At 42.9% G+C, this 24,658-nt stretch overlaps 1 protein-coding gene across 4 annotated transcripts in view; it reads left to right on the top strand.

Annotated features, from left to right (window-relative positions):
* Nucleotides 1-23,958, top strand: part of LOC106835979 (zinc finger protein 709-like) — a 33,068-nt gene extending 9,110 nt beyond the window's left edge. Inside the window, exons 2-5 of one of the 4 annotated variants that reach the window (XM_070492128.1) lie at nucleotides 16,965-17,028; nucleotides 20,612-20,738; nucleotides 20,942-21,002; nucleotides 21,394-23,958. In XM_070492128.1, coding sequence (XP_070348229.1) covers nucleotides 20,705-20,738; nucleotides 20,942-21,002; nucleotides 21,394-23,266 — 1,968 coding nt within the window. In that variant the 5' untranslated portion in view covers nucleotides 16,965-17,028; nucleotides 20,612-20,704 and the 3' untranslated portion in view covers nucleotides 23,267-23,958. Of the gene's footprint in view, nucleotides 1-14,482; nucleotides 14,571-16,964; nucleotides 17,029-20,373; nucleotides 20,739-20,941; nucleotides 21,003-21,393 lie in introns of those variants that run through there. The other 3 variants (XM_070492127.1, XM_014848607.3, XM_070492126.1) reach the window with 3 other exon arrangements.
* Nucleotides 23,959-24,658: the final 700 nt, after the last annotated feature.

Raw genomic sequence — 24,658 nt, forward strand, 5'->3', positions numbered from 1 at the left:
GATGCAAATACAGAAAGTTAAGCATGGGGTCTTACCCAAATTCACAGAGCTCATAACAGAGGAGTCTTAGTTTTGAAGGCATAGTGGGCAATGTCAAAAATTTTGAACTCACAAGAATGCTGCAAGATTTGTATAATTATTCGCTTTCACAAATGAGGCATCAAAGTTTCCAAACAGGACCCATAGGCAGCATGGTGTTCCACTTATATGACATTCTGGGAAAGGCAAAGTAGGAGCCTAAAACACATCAGTTCTTTAGGGTGGGAGGGTTCAGTGCAAATGGCCACCATGAGAGGGTTCCTTTGGGGTGATGGAGTGTTCTCCATCCTGATGGTGGTAACTGTACATTTGTGAAAACTCACAGTTGCTCTTAAAATAGTATGTGAATATACTAAAAACAATTAATAGAAAACAAGAAAAATGTTTTCATATGCTAGGAGAATATTAAGCTCTCCTGAAGTTTGATTACTACGTGTGCAACACTTCCTTGTACCACCTTGAGTTCCTTCTTAGGAAAAAGTGGCAGGACTGGGGAAGAAGAATAAAGACCACTATGGACTGTTCCTGGTACCCAGTCTGAATTAGAAAACTCCCTCTAGGGCTACACCTGCCCACATGCCATTCACATAACTGGTGAGAAAGTGATGTGGCTCCTGGCATTCATCTTTGAGTTGACGCCAGGTTTCCTGGGTCACATCCTGAAACCTAAAGGTGCATCTGACACGTCTCTTCAAGTGGAAACTGTCCGAGTACATCCTCATGTAATCCTTGGGCATCAATGTCCTGTCTTCCCAGAGCAGGTCTTGAGGCCGTTTCCAGCTCTTGAGTTTCCCGTCTCAAACCTACTTTGTACCTCCTTGTTGGGAAACGTGTTTAACTGCAACACCTGTCCCACTCTGGAAATTTTCTGTGTGTCAATCTTAAAATAAAAACAGACAATTATTTTGCCAGTAAAATGAGTTTATTTGGGAATGGCAGAGAAAGTGCAATTCAGGACATGCAAGCTATGGTGAACCATAGGCAGGTAGGGAGAACAGAACAGACAGGCTTGCTTTTACAGAGGACAGGAGGAAGCTAGGAGAGCCTGAATGGAATAGCAGTCCATTGAAAAATGAGAGTTTAGGGTGGTGACAGTGGTTGAGTGTGGTGGCTTCTCATTGGCTGGGCTGCCGGAGTCCTGCTCCAGCTGAGTCCATGTTCCTGAGGGATGGACGGAGTCGGCGCAGTGAGGGAAGAGACGTGAGACTTGGGTTGGTGTTATCAAGTCCAACTTTACTGTGCACAAGTGTCGTTTTTATATTTTTCAGGATTAGTACAGAAATAGCTCTACAAATATTCTCAGAGAGATAAGGAAGTAAAAAACGAGCACAAGAAGGGCTGGCCCCGTGGCCGAGTGGTTAAGTTCGTGCACTCCGCTGCAGGCGGCCCAGTGTTTCGTTGGTTCGAATCCTGGGCGCGGACATGGCACTGCTCATCAAACCATGCTGAGGCAGCGTCTCACATGCCACAACTAGAAGGACCCACAACGAAGAATATACAACTATGTACTGAGGGGATTTGGGGAGAAAAAGGAAAAAAATAAAATCTTTAAAAAAAAAATTAAAAAAAAAACGAGCACAAGAATATTTATTAGCATTCTATTCTATAGAGCATAAGGTTAATGATCATCTTCTCCACAATTACCTATTGTTTGTTGTCTCTAAGCTAAAAGAGATAGGTACCTTGACATCTGTTGTAATTCATGGTAAAGTTAAATCAGAGAGAGAAGGTCCAGACCTCCGGACAGGACAGCATTCCCTCTGGTTACATCCTGGGGGAGCCACCCCTGCCTCCCTCATTTACGCCATTAGTGTAGATGGTTAATGGGAACAAAAGGCGACTCCAGGGTGTCTTATCCCCAGGGCTATGTGCGTTCTCAGTGGGCAGTTAAACATCTTTACATTCCCGCGCCCCTTAGGGGGTGAAAGCATTCCTTTGTCTTTTAGGGGGCAGGGCTAACAGTCCCTTGAGCACACTGCCCGGAGAAAATATCATTTTGTTAGTAAGGTAAAGGGCTGAAAAGCTAAGCTAAACTATATATCTTCAAGAATAAAAAGCAGAAAAAAGTATAGCCATAACCTTGATAGAAACTATGCATACATTTCAGAAAATATCAGGGATGTCGGCCAGCCATTCTTCACCGAGGGGCGTCCTTGCGCCCCTCGGCCCTTCTCAGCCCGGACCCTGTCAGACGGCTGTATAGGCGTTGGTAGCATGGCTCCTGGCCCTGGGCTGTTGCTGGGCAAGGAGAAGTTCTTCCTTTTTCCTCCTGGGGTCTGTAAAGTAAGCTTCTTCCTGATGGGGAATGGGAGGGACACTTCTCCCTGTTTGGGCTTTGTAAGGTATGGTGAGCAGTAGTGCATGAGAGCTCCCCTTCCAGGGCTTCCTGCCTCCATTTTACATGAGATTGCCTGTGTTTGTTTTCACATTTAGAACCCCAGGTGACTGTGAGTTGAGGCAGTGGCAGAACCCAGACCCCACGTCATGAGGCACATGACCCTGAAAGATAATAATCTCTCCTGTTGCATAAACACCCCCCCTGCACCAGCAAGCACAGTTTCTCAATAGTCTCATTATCACCAATAATGTCAAAAAGAGATGCCCTGTCTTGTCCTAGCTCTGGGAGTACCTCAGGTGCCTGGCTGTGCCTAAAGCACTCTCCTGAGAGCTCTGGCACATTCCACCCTGTGGATTCAGTGGCTCATGTGCTGACCACGCCTGGCTCCCTCACCTCAGAACCCGCCTCTGGAGTGAGTTTGGAGCCCACCCACCAAGGCAGGTGCTTTTACTTTTTCTGGAACAAGACTCACCCTGCAGAAGTCCAGCCCCAAGGCCTGTGGGAAATGTTAGTCTCAGCTAGACCTTCCTGAGTCATGGGGCCCTCTAGCTTTACAAGTCTCTCAGAATGCAAAGTGGCACTATGTCAAAGGAAGTGGCCAGAAATGGCGGGGATTGCCCCTTTCCTGAATTGCCTGGGCACAGGTATGCCCCCTCCTTTGTTGGAAGCCATGTCCCTGTTTCTTGAAAGAAAGAGACAGAAATGGGTCAATCCACATCCCTACCTGCCCTTGCAACAACTTCTAGTGCTTTCCTGGGTCTCCAAGTTGATGTTTCTGTGGCTGCGAGACCTGGGGTCTCACGTCCCCAGGCTTCCACCCCCATCAGCTCTGTTCCAGGGCAGGGTGGCGATCAAGGCCTCAGTGTGGGTGGCCCATGGGGCTGACACACCTGAGGTCTGCATGCTGGCGAGGCCTCAGGTGTGCTGGATCCCAGACCATGGAGACTGCAGCAGAGGACACGGCAGCTGGGTGAGGACGCACAGACCTTTGTTGTCCGCACTGAGCTTCCAGTGGGAAGTGATCACAGCAGCGTGAGGGGCTGGGACATGGTGATCACTGCAGCCATTGTGGGCCCTGACTCTCCCCTCTTCAGGGCCTGAGCTGTGACTCTTACAGAGATGACCTTGCTGTACTGTGTGGGCTCAGGAAGTGTGAAGGCCCTTCACCATCAGGAGGGGCAGATGGACCCTCCTGTGGAGATTGGTTTGTGAGTCAGGGGTCACCCCTCTGTCACACGAGATTAGCTGAGAACTGTTCACTCTGTTATGATTGAGTGCATGTGGGCTGAGGAGGTTTGTGTAAAGCCTGGGGCGTGTGTTTGTGGGTGTGTCTGTGAGGCCGTGATTCAGTAAGTGTGGACTCCTCCTGTGTACCAGGCCTTCTGGTAGGTGCTGCAGTGAACCGAGGGAACAAATACCCCTGACCCCTTGGAGCTGACATTCTAGGAGACAAGAAACAAGCGATACAGTAAGACATGCACTGTGTCAGATGGGGCCTAGTCCTGAGGAGGTAGAGGAAGCCGCAGAGGAGTGTGAGGGCCTGGGCGGTGGGTCTCTGGGCCATTACCTCTGAGGGTCTGTGTGTGCATGTGTGCACATGTGTGTCCAGTGAGGAAGCCTGTGTGATTTTTGTCTGTCTGTCTGGGGGGCTGTGTGTGTATGTTCTTAAAATCTGGAATGCTGTTATGTAATTTGGTGCCTAACTGCCCTGGTAGCACCTCCCTCACCATGCTGAATTGAACTGGTGTGAGCAGACAAATCCTTGTCTTCTTTCTGATTGTATTAGTCACGTGCTTTTCTTCAGTGCTTCTTAAGATGTTTTGACATCTTGGGGGTCCTCTCAGACATAGGGAGACCCTGCCCCTCCCAGGGACACCTCATTCCACGTTGGCGGTGGACAGCTTGTCTGGAGCAGGTGTCTCACGTGCATACCGCCCGATCCAGTGCCCTGTCCCTACAGACCTCCTTATCTGCCTCTCACACGCCAGACAGTATTCCCTGCCCTAAACCCACCCAGGGCCAGGAACCAGATGACTGAGGGCCGTCCCTAGGCCCCAGAGGCTACTGGGATTGTTCAAAGCAGCCAGTCCTGAGCTGCTCACTCTGCCCTGACTCACGTTTCCTGTGGGACCCAAATGAAGGCTGTGGCCCAGGTTTGTGTCCCCCTCCTGATTCTGCCTCCTGAGCAACCCTGATGCAGCCCCTTTGACCCTGCCTGGCATGGCGTGCACTAATCTTGGGAAATATAAGTAATAAACTTCTTTAAATGACATTGGCCTGTCCATGTTGTCACTTAGTCACCTCTGTAAATTAAAATCTCAAGGGCACAAATTGGACACTAATCCTGAAGAGAAAGTGTTGAGTGAAGATGGTGGCGCCACCGTGGGAGGACGGAGTGAGGTCTGTGGGAATGTGAGTCCACAGCAGAGCTGATGTTTCCCAAGGAGCCTGCAGCAGGGGACATGGGGGCTGAGCGAGGAGATGCTCACCTTTGGTCCCCTCACTGAGCCCACGATAGAAAAGCAAAGTGACAAAGGGACAGTTCATGATGAGGGGGTTTCTGGATGCATTTGTAGCAGTGAGAGGGGCTAGAACGTTATGACTCCAGCCATTTTGGGCCCTGACTGCCATCCAGTCTCCCATGTTGTGTTTTTTGTAGAGATGTCCCATTTGTACTGTGTGGTGTCAGGAGGTGTGAAATCCCTTCCCCATCTGGAGGGGCTGAGACCCCCTCTTTGGGGATTGGTTTGGGAGCCAGGAGACACCCCTGTACCAGGTGGGATGGGAGTGAGAAGAACGCACTTTGTGAAGATCTGGGCCTGTGATGAGGTTTGTGTAAAGCTTCCATGTGAGTGTGTGTTTGTGTGTGTCTCTGTGAGCCCTGATATGCAGGAAGTACTGGTGTGACAGGGCTTTTGGTAGGTGTTTTGGTGAACAGAGCAGAGCACATATCCCTGTTTGCTCTAAAGCTGACATTTTAGGAGAGAAAAAGAAAATATATAAGTAAAATTATACCATGTGTCTGATGATGGGCCCTAAACAGTGAAGAAAACTGGGGAGGAGTGCAGAGGGCCTGGGCCTGTGTGTCTATGGGAACATCTGTGTGTCTCTGAGCCATTAACTCTGAGGGTTTGTGAGTTTGTGTGTCTGTGTCTGTGTGTGTCCTCCTATATGTGCCATGACAAAGCATGTGTGATTTTGTAAGTCTGTCTGTGGAGCTGTGTGTGTGTGTGTGTGTGTTTGAATTCTGGAGTGGTTGGTTTTCCCATGTTCTTGCCTAACTGCCCTGGTAGCTCCTTTCTCACCACGGTGGGTGGAGCTGGTGAGAGCAGACATCTGTGTCTTCTCTCTGATCTGAGAGAGAAAGCCCACAGTCCTTCACCATCAAGAGTGACGTCAGCTGTGGGTTCCTCACTGATGCTTTATTTCAGGGTGAGGGAGTTGACTGAGGGAGTTTCTCCTAGTTGCCTGAGTGTTTTCCTTGTGAAGGGCTGTTGAACTTGGTCTAATGCTTGTTTGTACCTGTTGAGATGATTCTATTAATTATTTCTTATGTTAATTGATTTTCAGATTGAAATCCAGTATTTCCTTCCCAGGTTAAATCCCATGTGGTCATGGTGTTTAGGTCATTTTGTATATTGCTAGATTCAGTGTTCTAGTATTTTGTGTAGGCCTTTTCCATCTATATTGAAAATAGGGGGGCTGGCCCCGTGGCCAAGTGGTTAGGTTCGTGCACTCCGCTGCAGGCGGCCCAGTGTTTCGTTGGTTCGAATCCTGGGTGCGGACACGGCACTGCTCATCAAACCACGCTGAGGCAGCATCCCATATGTCACAACTAGAAGGACCCACAACTAAGAATATACAACTATGTACCGGGGGGCTTTGGGGAGAAAAGGGAAAAAAAGAAAAAAAAATTAAAAAAAAAGAAAAAGAAAATAGGTATTTGTCGCTGTATTACTATGTAGTATATACTATAAAATTAATGCTGCATATATTGTATATCTGTGTGTGTATATATATATATATAGACAGAATTTAGAATACGGTATATATATATATTTATGGTATATTTAGTGTATTACCTGTTTATAGGATAGGTAGCATATAGTTCAGTATTATACATAATTAGTTTATATTATATGTAAGTCAAATATATAATTAACATATGTATAAGTTTGTAGTGTCTGGTGCAGTTATACTTTTACAGATAGTATTACAGTCTTGGTCTCTAGCATAGTGGGTCTCATTACCATGTCTGTCCACAGAATTATTCAAATAAGCCGTTGACTTCCTCCCATGGGAACTTAGGGGCACCCACTGTCTCAATACTCCAAAGCCTGCCTCCCACACCCCCGTTTGCTTTTTCTGCTTCTGAGTACAACTGAGATGTCATATTCTCAGAAATCATAACTAATTTATCAGCCTGAAAGTTGAGGTGAGGCTCTGTGGTTTGATATTTAGTATGTGCAGAGACATGTGAGCTTCTTATGCATTTGAGTGATTATGAGCAAGATTCTCCCAAAGCGCTTTCTCCCAAAGGTGACCTTGGATAAGGAGCTCATGTTGTTCTTGTTGCCAGGCAGCTAGACCATCAGCAATGAGCTAAAAGTCTGTAAAACTGTGAAGATGAGGTGGACTGTTCATCCAGCTCATCTTCTAGCATGATTGCCTGTCTTTGATCAGGGACGGCCTGGTTAGGGACAGCAGCAGCAGCTGTCCAGTGTTCTCCATCACACGTGCTGGTGACACACCACCATTGATATGAAATTAGTTGCAGGATTTATTTTTACATGAACTAGAAAGCAAAGCATATTTCACAGTGTAAACCACTTGACATTTGCCTATGAAAGGGAAGAAAAAATACATACTTTGACTTGCTTATTTTTAGATAAGTGATCAAAAGAGTTATCAGAAATGAATTACATTGTTATCTACATGAACATGGGGAACCTAGATGCCAGTGCTAGAATTCATGCTAGGAGTGAGACTTTAGGCATGCTTTCAATCTCAGGCAGAGGTTTTAAGTTTTTTCTTTTGCTGAGGAAGATTTTGTTTTTGCTGAGGAAGATTTGTTCTGACATAACGTCAGTTGCCAATCTTCCTCTTTTTTTTAGGTAAGACCCCATCGCAGCATGGCCACTTGACAAATGAGTGATAAGAGTTCCTGCCCAGGAACCAAAATCAGGCCACCAAAGCAGAGCATGCCAAACTTAGCTACTATGCCACTGGGGCTGGTGCCTCAGGCTGAGTTGTTAAAACTTGATATTCACCATAAACACTCATGATAAACAAAAAAAAGTGTATGAACCATATTTTATTTTATTTTTTTATTTTTTATCTTTTTTGAGGACGATTAGCCCTGAGCTAACATCTGCTGCCAATCCTTCTCTTTTTGCTGAGGAAGACTGGTCCTGAGCTAACATCCGTGCCCATCTTCCTCTACTTTATTTGTGGGACACCTACCACAGCATGGCTTGCCAAGTGGTGCCATGTCTGCACCTGGGATCCGAACAGGTGAACCCCAGGCCGCCAAAGCGGAACCTGTGAACTTAACCACTGCACCACTGGGCCAGCCCGAACCATATTTTATTTTTATTAGTTTTGAAATAACAAAAATTCAACTAAGTAAATTTTCTAGATCTAATTGGCTTTATTGAGCAATTCCTCAATTGGGCAGCATCCCATCTAGAAAGTAGAGAGGAGCTCCAAAGGGCTACAGAAAGGGAAAGCTTTCAAAGCCAGGACAAGGAAATCATAAAGAAAAAAAAAGGATTCTTTCAGGCAAACTTACCTTCCTTGGGGACAAAAGGATCTTATTGGGTGCGTTATCTCACCTTCCTTTGGGCGATGGAGAGGCCCATGTGGCAGATTGCCTCATTGGTGCTGACCAGAAAAACCTAGACCAACTGCTTAGACTACATTCCTGGGGAAGCTTGAAGCTGCAGTCAGGTTAGGTATTAAGCCCTGGTTTGGTTCCATGGGCCTAGCAAAAGTGACTCCATTTGGGCCTGTGGTTTTCTTTTTCACAATTTCCCCTGTTTTCATCCAACTCACAGCTTAACTGAGAGACATGATTAAAATTTAATACATTAGCACCAGTCTCAGCCACCGCTGTGAAATTTTCTGTTTTTGTATTTTCTTTGAATGGTATCCAGAGGTCATGATGTTTTTCCTTAACCCCTGTGACATTCGCAGGTCAAGGCTGCAGGTTTACTGTCTTCCAGTCGGTCATCTCTTCATTCCTTTTCTGAGGTTTCAGTCTTAGATCACTGCTTGGTGATTAGCAGCTGCAAACATACTCTTAAAGCTTTTGAGAGAACACAGTGCACCAGAGAGCTTCTTATGACTGTAATAAGAGGACAGTTCTCAATATCTGGGCCTGCACTTTGGAGCCATGGTCCCCAAGACCCAAACCAATCACCATCAAATGAGTCAAAGAAAGACCACATCGAAGAAGTCACCTTTTAATAGCTTGTTCAGTGATCTTATGTAACTGAGTTTCAACTCCCCCAGAAGTGTTCATTCAGGAGCAGCAGGTGGTGGTGGCCACAGCACAGACACCTCCCTGCTCAGCTAAAAGAGAATCAAGGGCTGTCCTGGTGCCAAGAACAACTTTGGCCAGAGAGTCTAAGGATCTTTGTTGGGCAGCTCTTGTCTTAGCTATGGATTCTGCAATATCTTGAAGAGCTAAGGAGAGGTTTTCTGATTATATTCTCATTTACATTTACTCCTAATCGGGGAAGTATGGCCCTGTCAAAGGAAGTGAATCCTGAGGCCTGAATGCCTCCTAGTGAGTAGTTTCTAACTCATTGATGTAAATTCAGGGGAGTCAACCAGTGAGATGTCTGAGTTCACTTGTGAAAAGTTAGGGGCTCAGGTAGATAATGTGACAGCCATTGCTCACTTATGCACCAGCCATCCAGGCATTCGTAGGCCCAAGGAGAAGGATCACCACTACAGACAAAGATAAATCCTGTAAGGACCCAAACCACTCTCACTAAGCTGGCATTGTTAATGAATATATTTGTGAGGATTTTGGTTTTGCCTCTTCAATCCAGGGGTCAGTTAGATTTCCTCCTAGCTTGAAATAAAATGTTTGTCTAAATTCCATAGGTTACCCTTCTTAGAAATGACCTGGGATATACAAATGATGGTGACATCTTTCCAGGCCCCTGCCAGACTAAAGAAATAAAGAAAAGAAGTAAGTGTTTTAGGTTTAGCTAAATTAGGGAGTGCTGATCTGGCATCTTAGGAGGAAGCAGTTTACACCCATGTCAGCTGCTTCTCTTCCTCGTCAATTTCACTTGGAGGTCTCCAGCATCTGCACAGGGCCAGATGTCAGGTGGACTACTTCGGCTTTGAGAGGTATATCCAAGGTTCAGGTTCCTGAAGTTTGGCTGTCATCTGGGTAGTGAGGAGGACCTGGTACAGTTTCTTCCAGGGAGATTTAAGAGTAGTCTTCATTCTTACCAGTTCATTTTTATGAACTTAGTTACTAGAAATTTGTGCTTATCAAAAAGTCCTTTCTTGAATGTCCTTGAAGATGAAGCACTTTTGCAGGAACACTTTTTTAAAAGCATCAGAGTAAAACAATGGCTCTCTGTAAATGACAAAAGACTTAAAATTGCCCTTGGTTAAAGATCTGATGAGAGTTCATTATAATGGATATGACAAGGAAAATTGGTTAGTTTTGTAATATGCAACATTTTAAGATAACTGGAATTTTGACTGATAACATAATATCAGGACATATCAGATTACCAGAAATTTCACAGAATTTCTGGAACACTTAGAACATTTACCTATATAGGCACAACATAAAGCTTAGTATTATTTCTTGTTACGTTTATTTATCCATGTAATTTAACATATCAAATACACCTGATTAGTTTAATGTCTCCTTTTTTTTTTTTTTTATAAGGAGAGAGAACAAATCCTTTGAGATGTTCTAGGGGCCCTCTGGAAAAACCCAAAGTTAGTTCAAAGTAAGAAAGAGTTCATTTAGTATTGGATTTTGGGGAAGTTTGGCAAAAATATCAAAAGGTTTTAGATACTTGCCAAATAGGATCACAGATCATTATGAAACAATTACTTAATTGTTTTAATTAATTATTTGACCAAAGTGACAATAAAAGATTTTAAGGGCAAATACAGAAGTTTACATATTCATGAACACAGTTTAGCTCTTTTAATATTGAGAGCTTTTGGCTTTAAGTAATCCAAGACCAGATGAAGACCACAGTTATATCTGTGATTATTTTGAGAAGACACAAGGTCTTTGTTTTTTTTTTTTTCTCTAGGAAGATTACTTAAAAAGGTAACGAAACAAACATTTTATAATCTGTGATTATCAAGAGCAGACCAATAGTTCAGGAAACCTTTGTCCTTTAAACAGAGAGAAAACCAAATAGTAATTTTGCAGCAGCTTACTTTCGATATTACAACTCTTTTACTTCATTAAATTTGTTCCAATCTAAGCCAGCCCTGACCACACACAAAATTTCTTTTCCTTATTACTTTTAGTAGTTTTAATTACTGATATTAGAATGTTTAACCCTTAGAAATCTTCAACTTATAGTGAAAGTGAAGAAGAAAGCAATTATGAACTGTCTTTTACATTATCATTTGGTGGATTGGCAGACATATTATACTTTTTATGATTTCTAGAAACATGCAGGTGTGCCCAAAGGTGGTGCACTTTATTATCTAGATCTTAAAGATTCTGTTACTTTTAAGGATTCTGTTACTTTGGGCCTCTCAGAGACAAACTGATACCTGAAATGTTTGTACCACTGGGTTGGAGATTGTGTGATGTTTCAGAGTGTACCTCGTTACGTGGAGATTTTCTTGATCTTGGCTGGTGACCTAGCATCTGTCTAACCTATTCCTTGTAAACGTATCCTAACATGGGAGCCTTTGAGTTAGGTGGTGAGCACTCTAACAGTGTTTAAGTGCCCCACCCATTGCCCACGAGTTTTTGCAGCTTTTTGGTCTCTGAGATCCTCTTTAGCAATAGCCTTTATTTACATAAAACAAGAAAAACAAACGTGCACCTTAACACACCAGAAGTAACCAAAAGATGTTCCTGTGACTGGCAAAGAAAAACGTCTGATGCACACCATCGATTCCCAATGTGGAACCTGGGAGTGGGGAAAGTGGTGAACCAGCAGACCTCAACACATAGGGACTGCAGACTGATGCCAGACAGATGGGAAACTCCAGCTGCCACTGGCAGTTCCCAACATGGGATCTGGGGACATAACCAATCAAATGAGGAGTTGTGGTCAGAGCTAGCAGCCATTCCCAATGTGGCACTAGTGTTTCCAGATAAATGGGGAACTGACTGGAAAGCCAATTAGGTTGGGAGCTTTCTGCAAAGACAGTGGTGCTCAGAATGAGAGGGAACTTATCCCCCACCCTTGGAAAGGGTGAGAAAGGCAGAAGTCAAAAGAAGTTCCTGGGTACCATGCGTGTGTTTCTCATCGTCCCCAAAAGCTGTCAGAAGTTTGCTTTAGATCATGTTACTGCCACCAAATCTGTTAAATAACAAAAAGTCAACCAAGTAAATTTAAAGATCTAATTGGCTTTATGAAACAATTTGTCAGTTGAGCAGCATCCCATCTAGCAAGTAGAGAGGAGCTCCAAAGGGCTACAGAAAGGGAAAGGATTTTAAAGGCAGGAAACAGGAAGTCATAAACAAAATAAAGGATTACTTTAGAAAGGTTACCTCCCTTTGGGGACAAAAGGGTCTTATTAGGTGGATGACCTCATCTTTGGGAGATGGAGAGGCCCATGTGGCAGATTACCTCATTGGTGCTGACCAGAGAATCCTAGACTGACCAGTTATGACTGCTTCCCTGGCGAAGGTGGAAGCTGCAGGCAGGCTAGGTATTGAGCACCAGTTTGGAGACATGCGCCCAGCAAAGTGACCCCATTTGGGGCCTGTGATTTTTTTTTTAACAATAGTTTATAATCAGATAAGTAAAGTATTTTTAAAAGGAAGCCACAGCTGTTTGTGTTAATTCTCTAAACAATACTTTTTTGAAGTGTGCAGTACGTTTTACAAACCATAAAAATTAATTTCCTCCATTCTGTTTCTCTGTACAATGACAAGGGATATTACAGCCTGTGGTGCCATTGTCTATCAGTCTGGAGAGGGTTTGCTGATATGGGCATTGTAGTGAATGCACTAGGGGGTATAAGAACAATATGAGGAGCTCCACTGACCCACTCCCCAGTGAAACTGGTGGGAATTATTTTAAAATAACCCTGTGAAGCCTCTGGAAATTGTCCTAAAGGCAAACAGCAAACGAGGAACATCTACTCAAGAAAACCAATGGAAATTCAGCGAGAAGGGGAGTGTGGGATTTGAACCATGTCCTCTCCCTCCTTGCTCTCAGCTCAGCAAGTGAGCCCTCCTCTCCACAGCGCTGCCCCCTGCCCCCAACCAGAAGACAAGGTTCTCCCTCCCTAAGCTTCCAGAAGGGGGACTTTTTCCCAGGAGGAGCAGGACTTCAACATTACCCATCCTGCCCGCAGCTACCTGTTGCTGAATTTCAGTCCCTCGTTGGTTCCTGTGAAATGTGGGGACCCCTTCTTGCCCCAGCCCCTCCTCATGGTGCAGAGGCTCTGCTGTGCTCATGCTGTGCTGAGAATGCTGGGCACTGACCACTCTTTCCCCAGCTCATGAGGTGGCTGTAACATGAGACAATCAAGAGGACTCTGGCTGCTGTCTCTCCACTGCACTGATCACTCAGCCCCTAGAATGGGATTGTCACCCAGAGAGAGACTTCCTATTGTCCCCACCACAGCTCCAGAGTCCTGGCACACAGATTTTACCCAAACATGGGGAAAAGCCAGCTATAAAACACAGCTCTTAATTCCTTTTCAAAGGAATTAAGTTGGCCAGCAAAAGATCATGGAAGGTTCAAGACAGATGACAGTCTCAGAAAGTAGAGAATGAGGTGGAAGGCAATTAGTAGCTTTGTGTGTTTAATGAAGATACAGCTTGGATGTAGGATGACTAGTGTTCTGGAAAGGACCAGGGAGTTGACTCCTGGGAGGAGGCTTCCAAGGGTGATAACAAATATCAAACAGGGACTTCAGAAAGCATTTCTACACAGGAGCCAGAATTTCACTGCAGTATTTGGTAGAGCAGGTTATGCCCCCAGGACATTGGTGAAAACAGTAGAGCAATCAGCCAGCATTTAATCTAGTTTAACTACGGGGTGTGTCCATGAAAGAGGAAGACAGCCTTGTCATTATTACTGTCTCATGACAGTTTATGTACCCAAAGCTATGCCCGATTCTAGGAGTTATTCTTGGGCTATATCATAATTTTCAGGGGCCGGCCTGGTGGCATGGTGGTTAAGTTCGTTCACATGTTCCACTTCTGTGTCCCAGGGTTCCCTGGTTTGGATCCTGGGCACAGACCTAGCTGTGCTCATCAGGCCATGCTGAGGCAGCATCCCACATAGAAGAAGTAGAACAATGTACAACCAGGATATACGAGTATGTACCGGGGCTTTGGGGAGAAAGAAGGAAGAAGCGGAAGATTGGCCACAGATGTTAGCTCAGGGCCAATCTTCCTCACCAAAAAGCATACCTTAAAAAAATACTAAAAAAGGAAAAAGAATTTTCACTCTCTTTTGAGGAGACAGACTTGGCTAAAACAATCCATCAAGTCACTGGAAAGGTAAATAAGCTAATAACAATAAAAAGCCCTGGTAAGAAGGGGACCAGTACCCAGAGTTGCTACAGTATATTGCCTAAAATATCTGGTTTACATAAAAAATATGAGACATGCAAAGATACAGGAAAGTAGGAAGTATACAGTGGGAAAAAACAGCAATTAAAAAAATTACCCAAGTCTTACAGGAAACCCCAGTAAAATTAACAGGTGTGTGAGTAGAGAAAATGGAGGTTAGACTAAGGCAGAGGGACAAAATAGTCCAAGTACACAGAGAAAAGAACTTGTCAACCTTATATTCACCAAAACTGCCTGGTAAAAGATGAAGATAAAATACTTTGCCAAATAAACAAAAACGGAGAAAATATATTAACAGCCAAGTGCCAGGTGTGGGATCCATTTTCTCCTGCCATTAGGGGTCCCTGGTGGCTCTGCCATGCTGTGATCTGCACTGGCTGTGGGAGTCATAGGAAGGACTCAGGGGACCCAGCAGACCTGGAAATGGTGAGTGTTTGGCCCCGGGGTGAGCAGATGGGGAGGAGGGACTGGTTGGAACTGGCCATGGTGGAACCCGGCCTTCCCACGGTCACCTCTAGAGTCTGTGGACCCGAGTCCCTGGTGGTGCCGCTTGGACCTCAGTTCTCTCTGGCCTGCAGTGTAGGGGCTGGGCTGGCAGCCAGGACCCTGGGGTGTCCTCTCATCGCTGCATGTGGTGACTTCAGCCTGGAGCCTCTCTGGGCAGCTCTGCATGTGCTGCCCCGAATCTTCCCAGACTGTGTGGTGACCACACAGGGAGGGTCATCAAGGACAATTGTGACTCGGTCTTTGGGGTTCACGTGTGGGAGGAGCTGTGTCTGTGGGGTCTTCAGTAGCTCCTTTTTCTCCAAGGGGCTCCCCAGGGGGCACTCATTTTGTCCTGAGTTTTCAAAATATGTGGGGAGCAGGGTCTCAAATCCACGACCCTGTCCCCCAGCCCAGCTCTTCCTAGGACTGCCAGTAAGTCTCTGAATTTCCAGATCCCCCCTTGGAACTCCAAAGCCACCTGCCCCTCTCTGATTCACAGCATCTTTATCAACTATTCGTCCTCCGTGGTGCATCAAACAGACCCAATATTTTCCCTTTATCATTATCCCCCAGAGCCATGGATTGATCTTTTTAAAGATTATATTTGTCTGTGGATATTTTACATGAGAGGAAAACAGAATAACCACCTGGAACCTACGTTGCATGAAATCCCTGTGCCTCCCCCCACCGGGATCTTTCTGGGTACAGACATCCTATGGGAAGTCCTTTAGTTGGAGCTTCCTCTCCAGAAACTTTCCTGGGTGGTCCGTCCTGTTGACATAGCCCCTCCCTAGATCTGTGACATACAAAAGATTTATTCACTTTTTTAAGTCTCCATTTTTCAACAAGGGTAAATATATTTAATCAATAGAGCTTGAAAGGCAATATAAAAGTTCAAAACAGGCAACAAAGAGGTGAATTTCAGAAAAAATAAAACATTCCTGTATTGCATTCCATTTGTTAAGAATACTTATTTTGGGACCAGCCCTGTGGCTGAGTGGTTAAGTCTGCACACTCCGCTTTGGCAGCCCAGGGTTCGGATCCTGGGCGTGCACACGGCACTGCTCATCAGGCCATGTTGAGGCGGCGTCCCACATGCCACCACTAGAAGGACCCACAACTAAAATAAACAACTACGTACTTGGGGGGATTTGGGGAGAAAAAAAGCAGAAAAAAAAAAGAATACTTGTTTTATACTTTCACGGAACATGTGTGGTAAGTTTTTGAGTTCTGTTGTTTACATTTGGATGTTTTCAAATGAAATTCCATGGCTTAGGCATGCAGACCACAAGTGTTCAAGTGTGATTTCTTGCCATGGAAATAATAATTAACTGACTTTTTTTTTTGTCTGAAAGGAATAGCCCTTTGGGGTTTTCCAGTTGAGTTACTAAAAATGCCTTATAATTTTCTTCCCTATTTTCCATGGAAAGGCTGGGTTTAAGTGATTTTGCTGGATTATTCAAACACTGGGTTTGTGTTATTTGAACTAACAATGATGTTCCAAGGCATCTCCAGTGGGGAGCAGACGCCTGTGGTCAAAGGCTCAACCTAAGGCCCCCTTGAGCCTGCAGAAGGAAGGCCTTGCAGGCCCATTGTCCTTCCTGCGGAGCCTCCCCCTGCAGGTATCCTACTCCTCACACCCCCATGGAAGGAGCCTTTATCCTGAGAGGAGCTGCAGAGCCGTGGAAAGCTGGGGGTGCATGTATATATGTGTGTTTGCATGTGGATATCCAATATTTCCACTCCTATTTGTTTAAACTTTCCTTTTCATTTGTGTTGCCTTTCCTTCTTTGTCAAACATCATTTGACTGAATTTGTGTGGGTCTATAAGGAAAGCATTGACTCACATATCCTTCAACCTTGCTATACTCTCTTATTAATTCCAGGAGTTATTTCTATTGTGAATTCTTTCAGATGTTTCACAGAGACAAACATGCTGTATGAAATAAATGTTATAAACTTAGGTACAGGATTCATAAAGATGTTCCTTCTCAAGAAGTGGGAGTTTCCCTCTATTACTAGTTCATCGTAAATGGATGTTGGATTTTATAAAGGCCTTTTTTATTTTCGTTTCCCCCTCCTTTCTTTTCTGATATTAGTAATTTCTGTCTTGCCTCTTGTCTTTATCTTGACCAGATGTTTATCAGTTAGTCTTGTCAAGCAACCAGCAGTTTTTGTTTTAATTTTTACCCATTGATTTCCCATAATGAATTGATGTATTGTCTAAGTTTTGTGATTTCTTTGATTGTGCTTACGTTGGGTTTAATTTGTTCTTTTTATTGTTTCCTAAGGTAGATGCTTACATCATTGATTATAGATCTTTGTTTTTTCCAGTGTATTTGTTCAGTGGCATAAATTTCCCTCCAGGCACTGCTTTAGCTGCCTCCAAGAACCTTTGGTATGTTGTGTTTTCATTTCATTTGGTTCACACTATTTTCTCATTTCTCTTGAGACTTCTTTTTTGTGTGTGTGAGAAAGATTGACCCTGAGCTAATGTCTGTTGCCAATCTTCTTCTTTTTGCTTGGGGAAGATTGTTGCTGTGGTAACATCTGTGACAGTCTTCCTCTACTTTGTGTGGGATGCTACCACAGTGTCGCTTGATAAGCAGTGCTAGGACTGCACCCAGGATCTGAACCTGTGAACCCAAGGCCACTGAAGCAGAGCACACAAACTTAACCACTATGCCACTGGGCCAGCCCAGGACTTCTTCTTTGATCTTATGTATTATTTAGTAGTGTGTTGTTGAATCTCCACATATTTGGGGTTTCCCACTCTCTTGCTCTTATTGACTTCTGGATGAATGCCTAGGTGGTGCGGGAGCATCTTTTTGTGATTTCTCTTCTTTGTAATTTGTTAAAGTGTGCTGCTCTGTGTCCTAGAATGTGGTTTGTTTTGGTGAAGGTTCCATGTGAACTGAGAAGAATGTATATTCTGCTATTGTTGTATGAAGTATTCCATAGATTACAACGAAGTCCGGTTGCTTCATGGTGCTGTTCAGTTCACCTCTGTCCTTCCTTAGTTTGTCCCAGATGGAATTTATAATTTGTGATAAAGGGGTGTTGAATTCTACAACTGTTTTACTGGATTCCTCTATTTCTCCTCGCATTCTATCAGTTCTTACCTCATATACTTTGCCCCTCTGTTGTTATGCAGGTACAAAAGAAGCATTGCTGTACTTTCTGGGAGTATAGACCCCATTATCAGGCTCTACTGTCCCTCTCTATCTCTGAATTTTTCTTGGTTTGAAATCTGTATTGTCTATAATTCATATACCTTTGGCAGCTTTCTTTTGATTAGTGTTGTCATGGTTTGTTTTTCTCCGTCCCTTTACCCTTCATCTATGTGTGTCTTTATATTGAAAGTGGGATTCTTGTAGACAGTATATAACACAGCTTGTTTTTCAAAAATCTGATATTACTGTATCTTTCAATTGTATTGAGACCATTGAGGATTAAAGTGGTTATTGATATAGCTGGATTAATATTTACCACTTCTTTTACTGTTTTTTGTATCTTGTCCTTGTTTGTTTCTGTCTTCCACTTTTTTCCACCGTCTCTGGCTAAAATTGAACATTTTAGCTGATTCTTTTTTCTCCTCTCTTAGCATATCAATTACACATTTTTAAAAACAGCCTTTTAGTGGTTGCGGTTGAGTTTTCAGCATACATTTACAACTAACCCACCTCCTCTGACAAATAACACTATGCCACTTCACTGTGTGCAAGTACCTCTTAACACAGTATTCGCAATTTCCCCTCCCTGTGGCTTGTCACATGGCTGTGATTTATATCACTTGTCCATAAAGTTTTCATTACCAAGAGATTGTTGCTAATATTATTTAGTTAGTTAGTTAGTTAGTTTATTTTTTGAGGAAGATTAACCCTGAACTAACATCTGCCTCCAATCCTCCTCTTTTTGCTGAGGAAGACTGGCCCTGAGCTAACATCTGTGCCCATCTTCCTCTGCTTTACATGTGGGATGCCTGCCACAGCATGGCTTGACAAGCGGTGGGTAGTTCCATACCTGGGATCTGAACTGGTGAGCCCCAGGCCACGAAAGTGGAACGTGCGAACTTAACCGCTGAGCCACCTGGCTGGCCCCATATTATTATTTTTGAGGAAGATTAGCCCTGAGCTGATATCTGTGCCCGTCTTCCTTTACTTTATATGTGGGACTCCTGCCATAGCATGGCTTGATACAGTGTGTAGGTCCACACCCAGGATTTGAACCAGCAAATGCCAGACCGCCGAAGCGGAGCATGTGAACTTAACCACTGCATCACCGGGCCAACCCCGCTAATATGATTTTTAAACAAACTGTCATCTGTTATATTAATTATAAGAAGGGTAAAATTTATTTTACCTTCAATTTTCTGTTCTAATACTCCATCTTTATCATTTACATTCTTTCTGATACATTTTTGAGCACTTCGTCAAAGTAGGTGTGCTCATGACAAATTTCCTCAATTTTTGTCTCAGAAAGTTCTTATTTTCCTTTATTTTTGAAAGATAATTTTGCTCTACAGAGAATTCTAGGAGAGTTTTTTTTATTTTCAGCACTTTTTTTTTTTTTTAAAGATTGGCACCTGGGCTAACAACTGTTGCCAATCTTTTTTTTTTTTTCTGTTTTATCTCCCCAAACCACCCCCTGTACACGGTTGGATATCTGAGTTGCATGTCCTTCTAGTTGTGGGATGTTGGACGCCGCCTCAATGTGGCCTGACGAGCGGTGCCATGTCCGTGCCCAGGATCCGAACCCTGGGCCGCCACAGCGGAGTGCACGAACTTAACCACTCAGCCAAGGAGCCAGCCCCCTTCGGCACTTTAAATATTTCACTTGCCTCTGTTCTTGCTTGTGTGGTTCTTGAAAATAAGTCCAACTTAATTCACATCTTTGTTTCTTTCTACCTAGGGTGTATTTCTTCTCTGGCATTTTTATATATTTTCTCTGTCCTTGATTTTTCTCTACTTTGAATATGACATCTTTCTCTAGCTTGAATATGATATACTTGGGTGTGCACTTTTGTAGTTTATCGTATTTAGTGTTCTCTGAGCTTCCTGGATGAACACTTTGCTGGCTGTCATTAATTTTAGAGTATTTTGGCGATTATTTCTTCACTTGTTTCTTTGTCTTTTCCTTCAAGTATTCCCATTATATATATTTTAAACCTTCTGTAATAGAGGGTTGGCCTAGGCTTCATGGATATTGTGTGGATATTTTTGTCGGATAATGACATTTGCTTCATTGTGTAGCATATCTATTTTTACCCAACATTCTCTGGATCCTGCCTTTACAGAGAAATACGATGAAATGTGATCACAGTAAAAAGGTGTAAATCATTTTCATGTGTTCATGATGCTGTTAAATTGATGAGGAAATGTGTACATAAAAACAGTGAGGTTTTGGGGCTGGCCCCGTGGCTGAGTGGTTAAGTTCACGTGCTCCGCTGCAGGCGGCCCAGTGTTTCGTTGGTTCGGGTCCTGGGCGTGGATATGGCACTGCTCATCAAACCACGCTGAGGCAACGTCCCACATGCCACAACTAGAAGGACCCACAACGAAGAATATGCAACTATGTACCAGGGGGCTTTGGGGAGAAAAAGGAAAAAAATAAAATCTTTTAAAAAAAAAAAAGCAGTGAGGTTTTTCTTCTTTTTTATTACTAATTTTTTGGTGAGGAAGATTGGCCCTGAGCTAACATCCATGCCAATCTTCTTCTATTTTGTATGTGGTACACTGCCACAGCATAGCTTGACAAGTGTTCTGTTGGTCTGCACCTAGGATCCAAACCCGCACACCCTGGGCCGCTCAAGCAGAGTGTGTTAAGCACTATTCCAGCCCCCAAACAGTTTTTTGATGATCACATCAGAGTAAATGTTTGGAGATGGCAGAATAATATGTAACCTTCCTACAAAGGGAGGATGGATGTCCAGGGCTGTCTGTCTTGTGTTTCCTACTCTACACATATTTGTGATGTTTCAGGACTCAGTGGCCATTGAGGATGTGGCTGTGAAATTTACCCCAGAGGAGTGGGCTTTACTGGATCCTTCACAGAAGAAACTCTACAGAGATGTGATGCAGGAAACCTTCAGACACCTGGCCTCAGTAGGTAAGAGTGAGGACATTCCATCACTTCATCAATTAGAGAATGTGTTTCTTGCCCATCAACACTGTTCCAAGATGGAGAATATGGAAAGGGGAGATGTTGGTATATAAAGTAGAAATTGGCATAGCTCCTCATGGTCTTAGAATCTAAAAATGTTTCTAGAATTTCTGATACTTGGGAATCAACTTTCTGGGTCTGCATTTCAGGAAAAACATGGGAAGATCATGACATTGAAGATCAGCACAAAAACTGGGGGAGAAAGCAAAGGTGAGTCACACTCAACAATAAAAGCAGGATCTCACGTGACAATCATGGTATCTTATGAAATTTTAAAAAGAAACAAAAGAAAGAACATTTACTTCAAATTTAGCTATTCTTAGAAAATTTTCACCAAATATACTTTTTGAGAAATGAGGTAAATGTCAGCTTTTGCGAAATAGTTCACTTGGAAAAGGTATTAATAAACCCTATATATGAATATGACTGTTTGGATAACAGCAAGGGTGAAGTCCTCTCCCAGAGCATTTAGTATATTCAATTTCTGAGAATTCAGACAAGGCAGAAAACGTAAACTTTTCCTATAAATTTTAACAATTATAACAAATATAAAATCATAAAATAAAGAAATCATTAATAATGTACTTGTCATTTTTTACAGAAGTCCTCTGGTAGGGAGACTTTCTGAAAGTGAAGAGGGGAGTCAATGTGGAGAAAATGTCAGCCTTATTCCAAATCTCAGTGTGAACAAGAAAACTACAGGAGGAGAACCATGTGAATGCAGTGACTGTGGAAAAGTCTTCAGGCATCATTCATCCATTAAAAGGCAAGTTAGATGTCACACTGAACACAAACAAGATGATTATCAAAAATATGCAGAGAAGCCGTATGTATGTAAGGAATGTGAGAAAGCCTTCCTTTTTCCCAGTTCTCTTCGAGCCCATGAAAGAACTCATACAGGAGAGAAACCCTATGAATGTGAGGAATGTGGGAAAGCCTTTACAGCTCCATCAAGCCTTCGATCACATATGATCTCTCACACTGGAGATGGACCTTATAAATGTAAGGCATGTGAGAAAGCATTCATTACTCCCAGTTCACTTCAAATACATGGAAGAAGACACACTGGAGAGAAACCATATGAATGTAAACATTGTAGTAAAGCATTTAGTCTTCCCAGTGTTCTTGAAATCCATGAAAGAACTCATACTGGAGAAAAACCCTATCAATGTAAGGAATGTGGGAAAGCCTTTATTGCCCTCAAAAACCTTCGTGCACACATGGTCACTCACACTGGAGATGGACCTTATAAATGTAAGGAATGTGGGAAAGCATTCATTTATCCCAGTTCGCTTCAAATACATGAAAGGAGTCACACTGGAGAGAAACCATATGAATGTAAAAAATGCAATAAAGTCTTCGCTTGTTCCAGTTCTCTTGGTGTCCATGAAAGAACTCATACTAGAGAGAAACCCTATGAATGTAAGGAATGTGGGCAAGCCTTCAGAGCTTGCTCAAGCCTTCGATCGCACATGATGCTTCACACTGCACGTGGACCTTATAAATGTAAGGAATGTGGGAAAGCCTGTATTGCTCTCACAAGCCTTCGAGTACACATGGTTACTCACACTGGAGATGGACCTTATAAATGTAAGGAATGTGGGAAAGCATTCATTTATCCCAGTTCACTACAAACACATGAAAGGAGTCACACTGGAGAGAAACCCTATGAATGTAAAAAATGCGATAAAGTATTCGCTTGTTCCAGTTCTCTTGGAGCCCATGAAAGAACTCATACTAGAGAGAAACCCTATGAATGTAAGGAATGTGGGCAAGCCTTCAGAGCTCGCTCAAGCCTTCGATCACACATGATGCTTCACACTAGAGACGGACCTTATAAATGTAAGGAATGTGAGAAACTATTCATTTCTCCCAGTTCACTTCAAAGACATGAAAGGAGTCACACTGGAGAGAAACCCTATGAATGTAAAAAATGCAATAAAGTATTCACTTCTTCCAGTTCTCTTCTAGTCCATGAAAGGACTCATACTGGAGAGAAACCCTATAAATGTAAGGAGTGTGGGAAAGCCTTTATTGCTCTCAGAAGCCTTCAATCACATGTGATGCGTCACACTGGAGATGGACCTTATAAATGTAAGGAATGTGAGAAAGCATTCATTTCTCCCAGTTCACTTCGGAGACATGGAAGGAGTCACACTGGAGAGAAACCCTATGAATGTAAAGAATGCAGTAAAGCATTCACTTCTTCCAGTTATCTTCGAATACATGAAAGAACTCATACTGGAGAGAAACCCTATGAATGTAAAAAATGCAGTAAAGCATTTCATGTTGCCAGTTCTCTTCAAAGGCATGAAAGAACTCATACTGGAGAGAAACCATATGAATGTAAAAATTGCAGTAAAGCCTTCGGTTATAGCAGTTCTCTTCGAAAGCATGAAAGAACTCATACTGGTGAGAAAACCTATGAATATCAAGAAAGTGGGAAGGCCTTTATTTCTCGTGAAAACTTTTGAGGATACACGAGAACACACTGTAGAGGAGAAAACAAATGTAATGAGTGTATGAAAGCCTTTTGTCATCTGAGTTCTTTCTGAAGTTATAAAAGGAGTCACTTGATAAAAACCTCTTGAAAGTAAACTGTAGGAAAGACTTCAATTGGCCTATGTCATTATATGTGAAACTCCCACCAAAAAGAAATTGAAATCTAAGTAATAAGAAAAAGCTTGATGGAAATTAACTTGTGTATAATGTTCTAGAAAACTTTCAACATGAAAGAGTTGTTATAAAAGTTGTAAATATATTGTGTTTAGCAAGCCTCTTTCTTGAGTGCAACATTGTATTCTGGATTTCTATTAATGACTCAGAAATGAATATTGAGGTGAGATAATTCTGTAAGTCATTCTTCATCAGTACTGCATAAGATTACTAGCTACTGCTTTTCCTCAAATGTTAATAATATTTTCACTTTAAGTTTTAAATAATGTTTTAATCATTCTATGTTAAGGGCCCATTGAAAAATGATAGTTTGTATTTTTTGGGGTTTTCTTCCTGGCCTTATATTGCAGTTTCTGGATATGCCTCATCTGTTGTATATATTGTTCCTTTCTTAGAGAAAGCTCCTTTGTTCAGGTAGTGGGTTTAGGAGCCTGTTTTTATTTTCCATACTATTAAACAGTTGGAATAAATTTTTGTGTATGGCAAATTTAGTAGTATTCTTTCATGTGAATCCTTATTTTCATATTAGAGCCTTTGCTCTGTGTCCTTCCTTCTGGCAGGTGTTTGGTGAATACATTTTGAATTAAGTAGAAGCCTGTGATGGGGCCACAAAATCTAGAGCTGGACACATCACCCTGTATTGCATTATATCAGTGAGGTAATATTGAGAACTGGATCTCTAAGAATCCATCCTCTTTATGGTTCCTTGTTGGAATTCACCAACAGAAGGCAGAAGCAAACAAGGCCTTAGGCAGAGTTTGGAGCCACCACACAGGGAGGGAGACAGTTACATGGGAGCTTCAAAGACAGCATCTTCCATCCCTTTTTCTGGATTCTTTGCCCTTCTAGAGAGGAGTATCTTGAAAACCACCACCATCTCTTTATTTTCCATTTTCTTACAGGTGTATTTTCCACTGATGTTTCCACAAGATTCATGTCAAAGATCCATTAGAATTGGGATTTTTCAGTAAGGCTTGCAATACATGCCCTACAGTTTCCTTGTGTTCACCATGGAGCTACTTCAGACCTTTGTGGTTGGGAGTATTCTCTGATTACCCTTTTCTCTAGATCATATCTGTATGAGGTTTAATTTGGACAGGAAACACCTTATCCTGTTAATTGTGCCATTGAGGATGTTTTCCTGGTCACCGTGGCCTCTATAATGGGGCATAAAAAGAAGGATGTGGGAC

The sequence above is a fragment of the Equus asinus genome, chromosome 20 (assembly GCF_041296235.1).
Source record: "Equus asinus isolate D_3611 breed Donkey chromosome 20, EquAss-T2T_v2, whole genome shotgun sequence".
Taxonomy (NCBI): domain Eukaryota; kingdom Metazoa; phylum Chordata; class Mammalia; order Perissodactyla; family Equidae; genus Equus; species Equus asinus.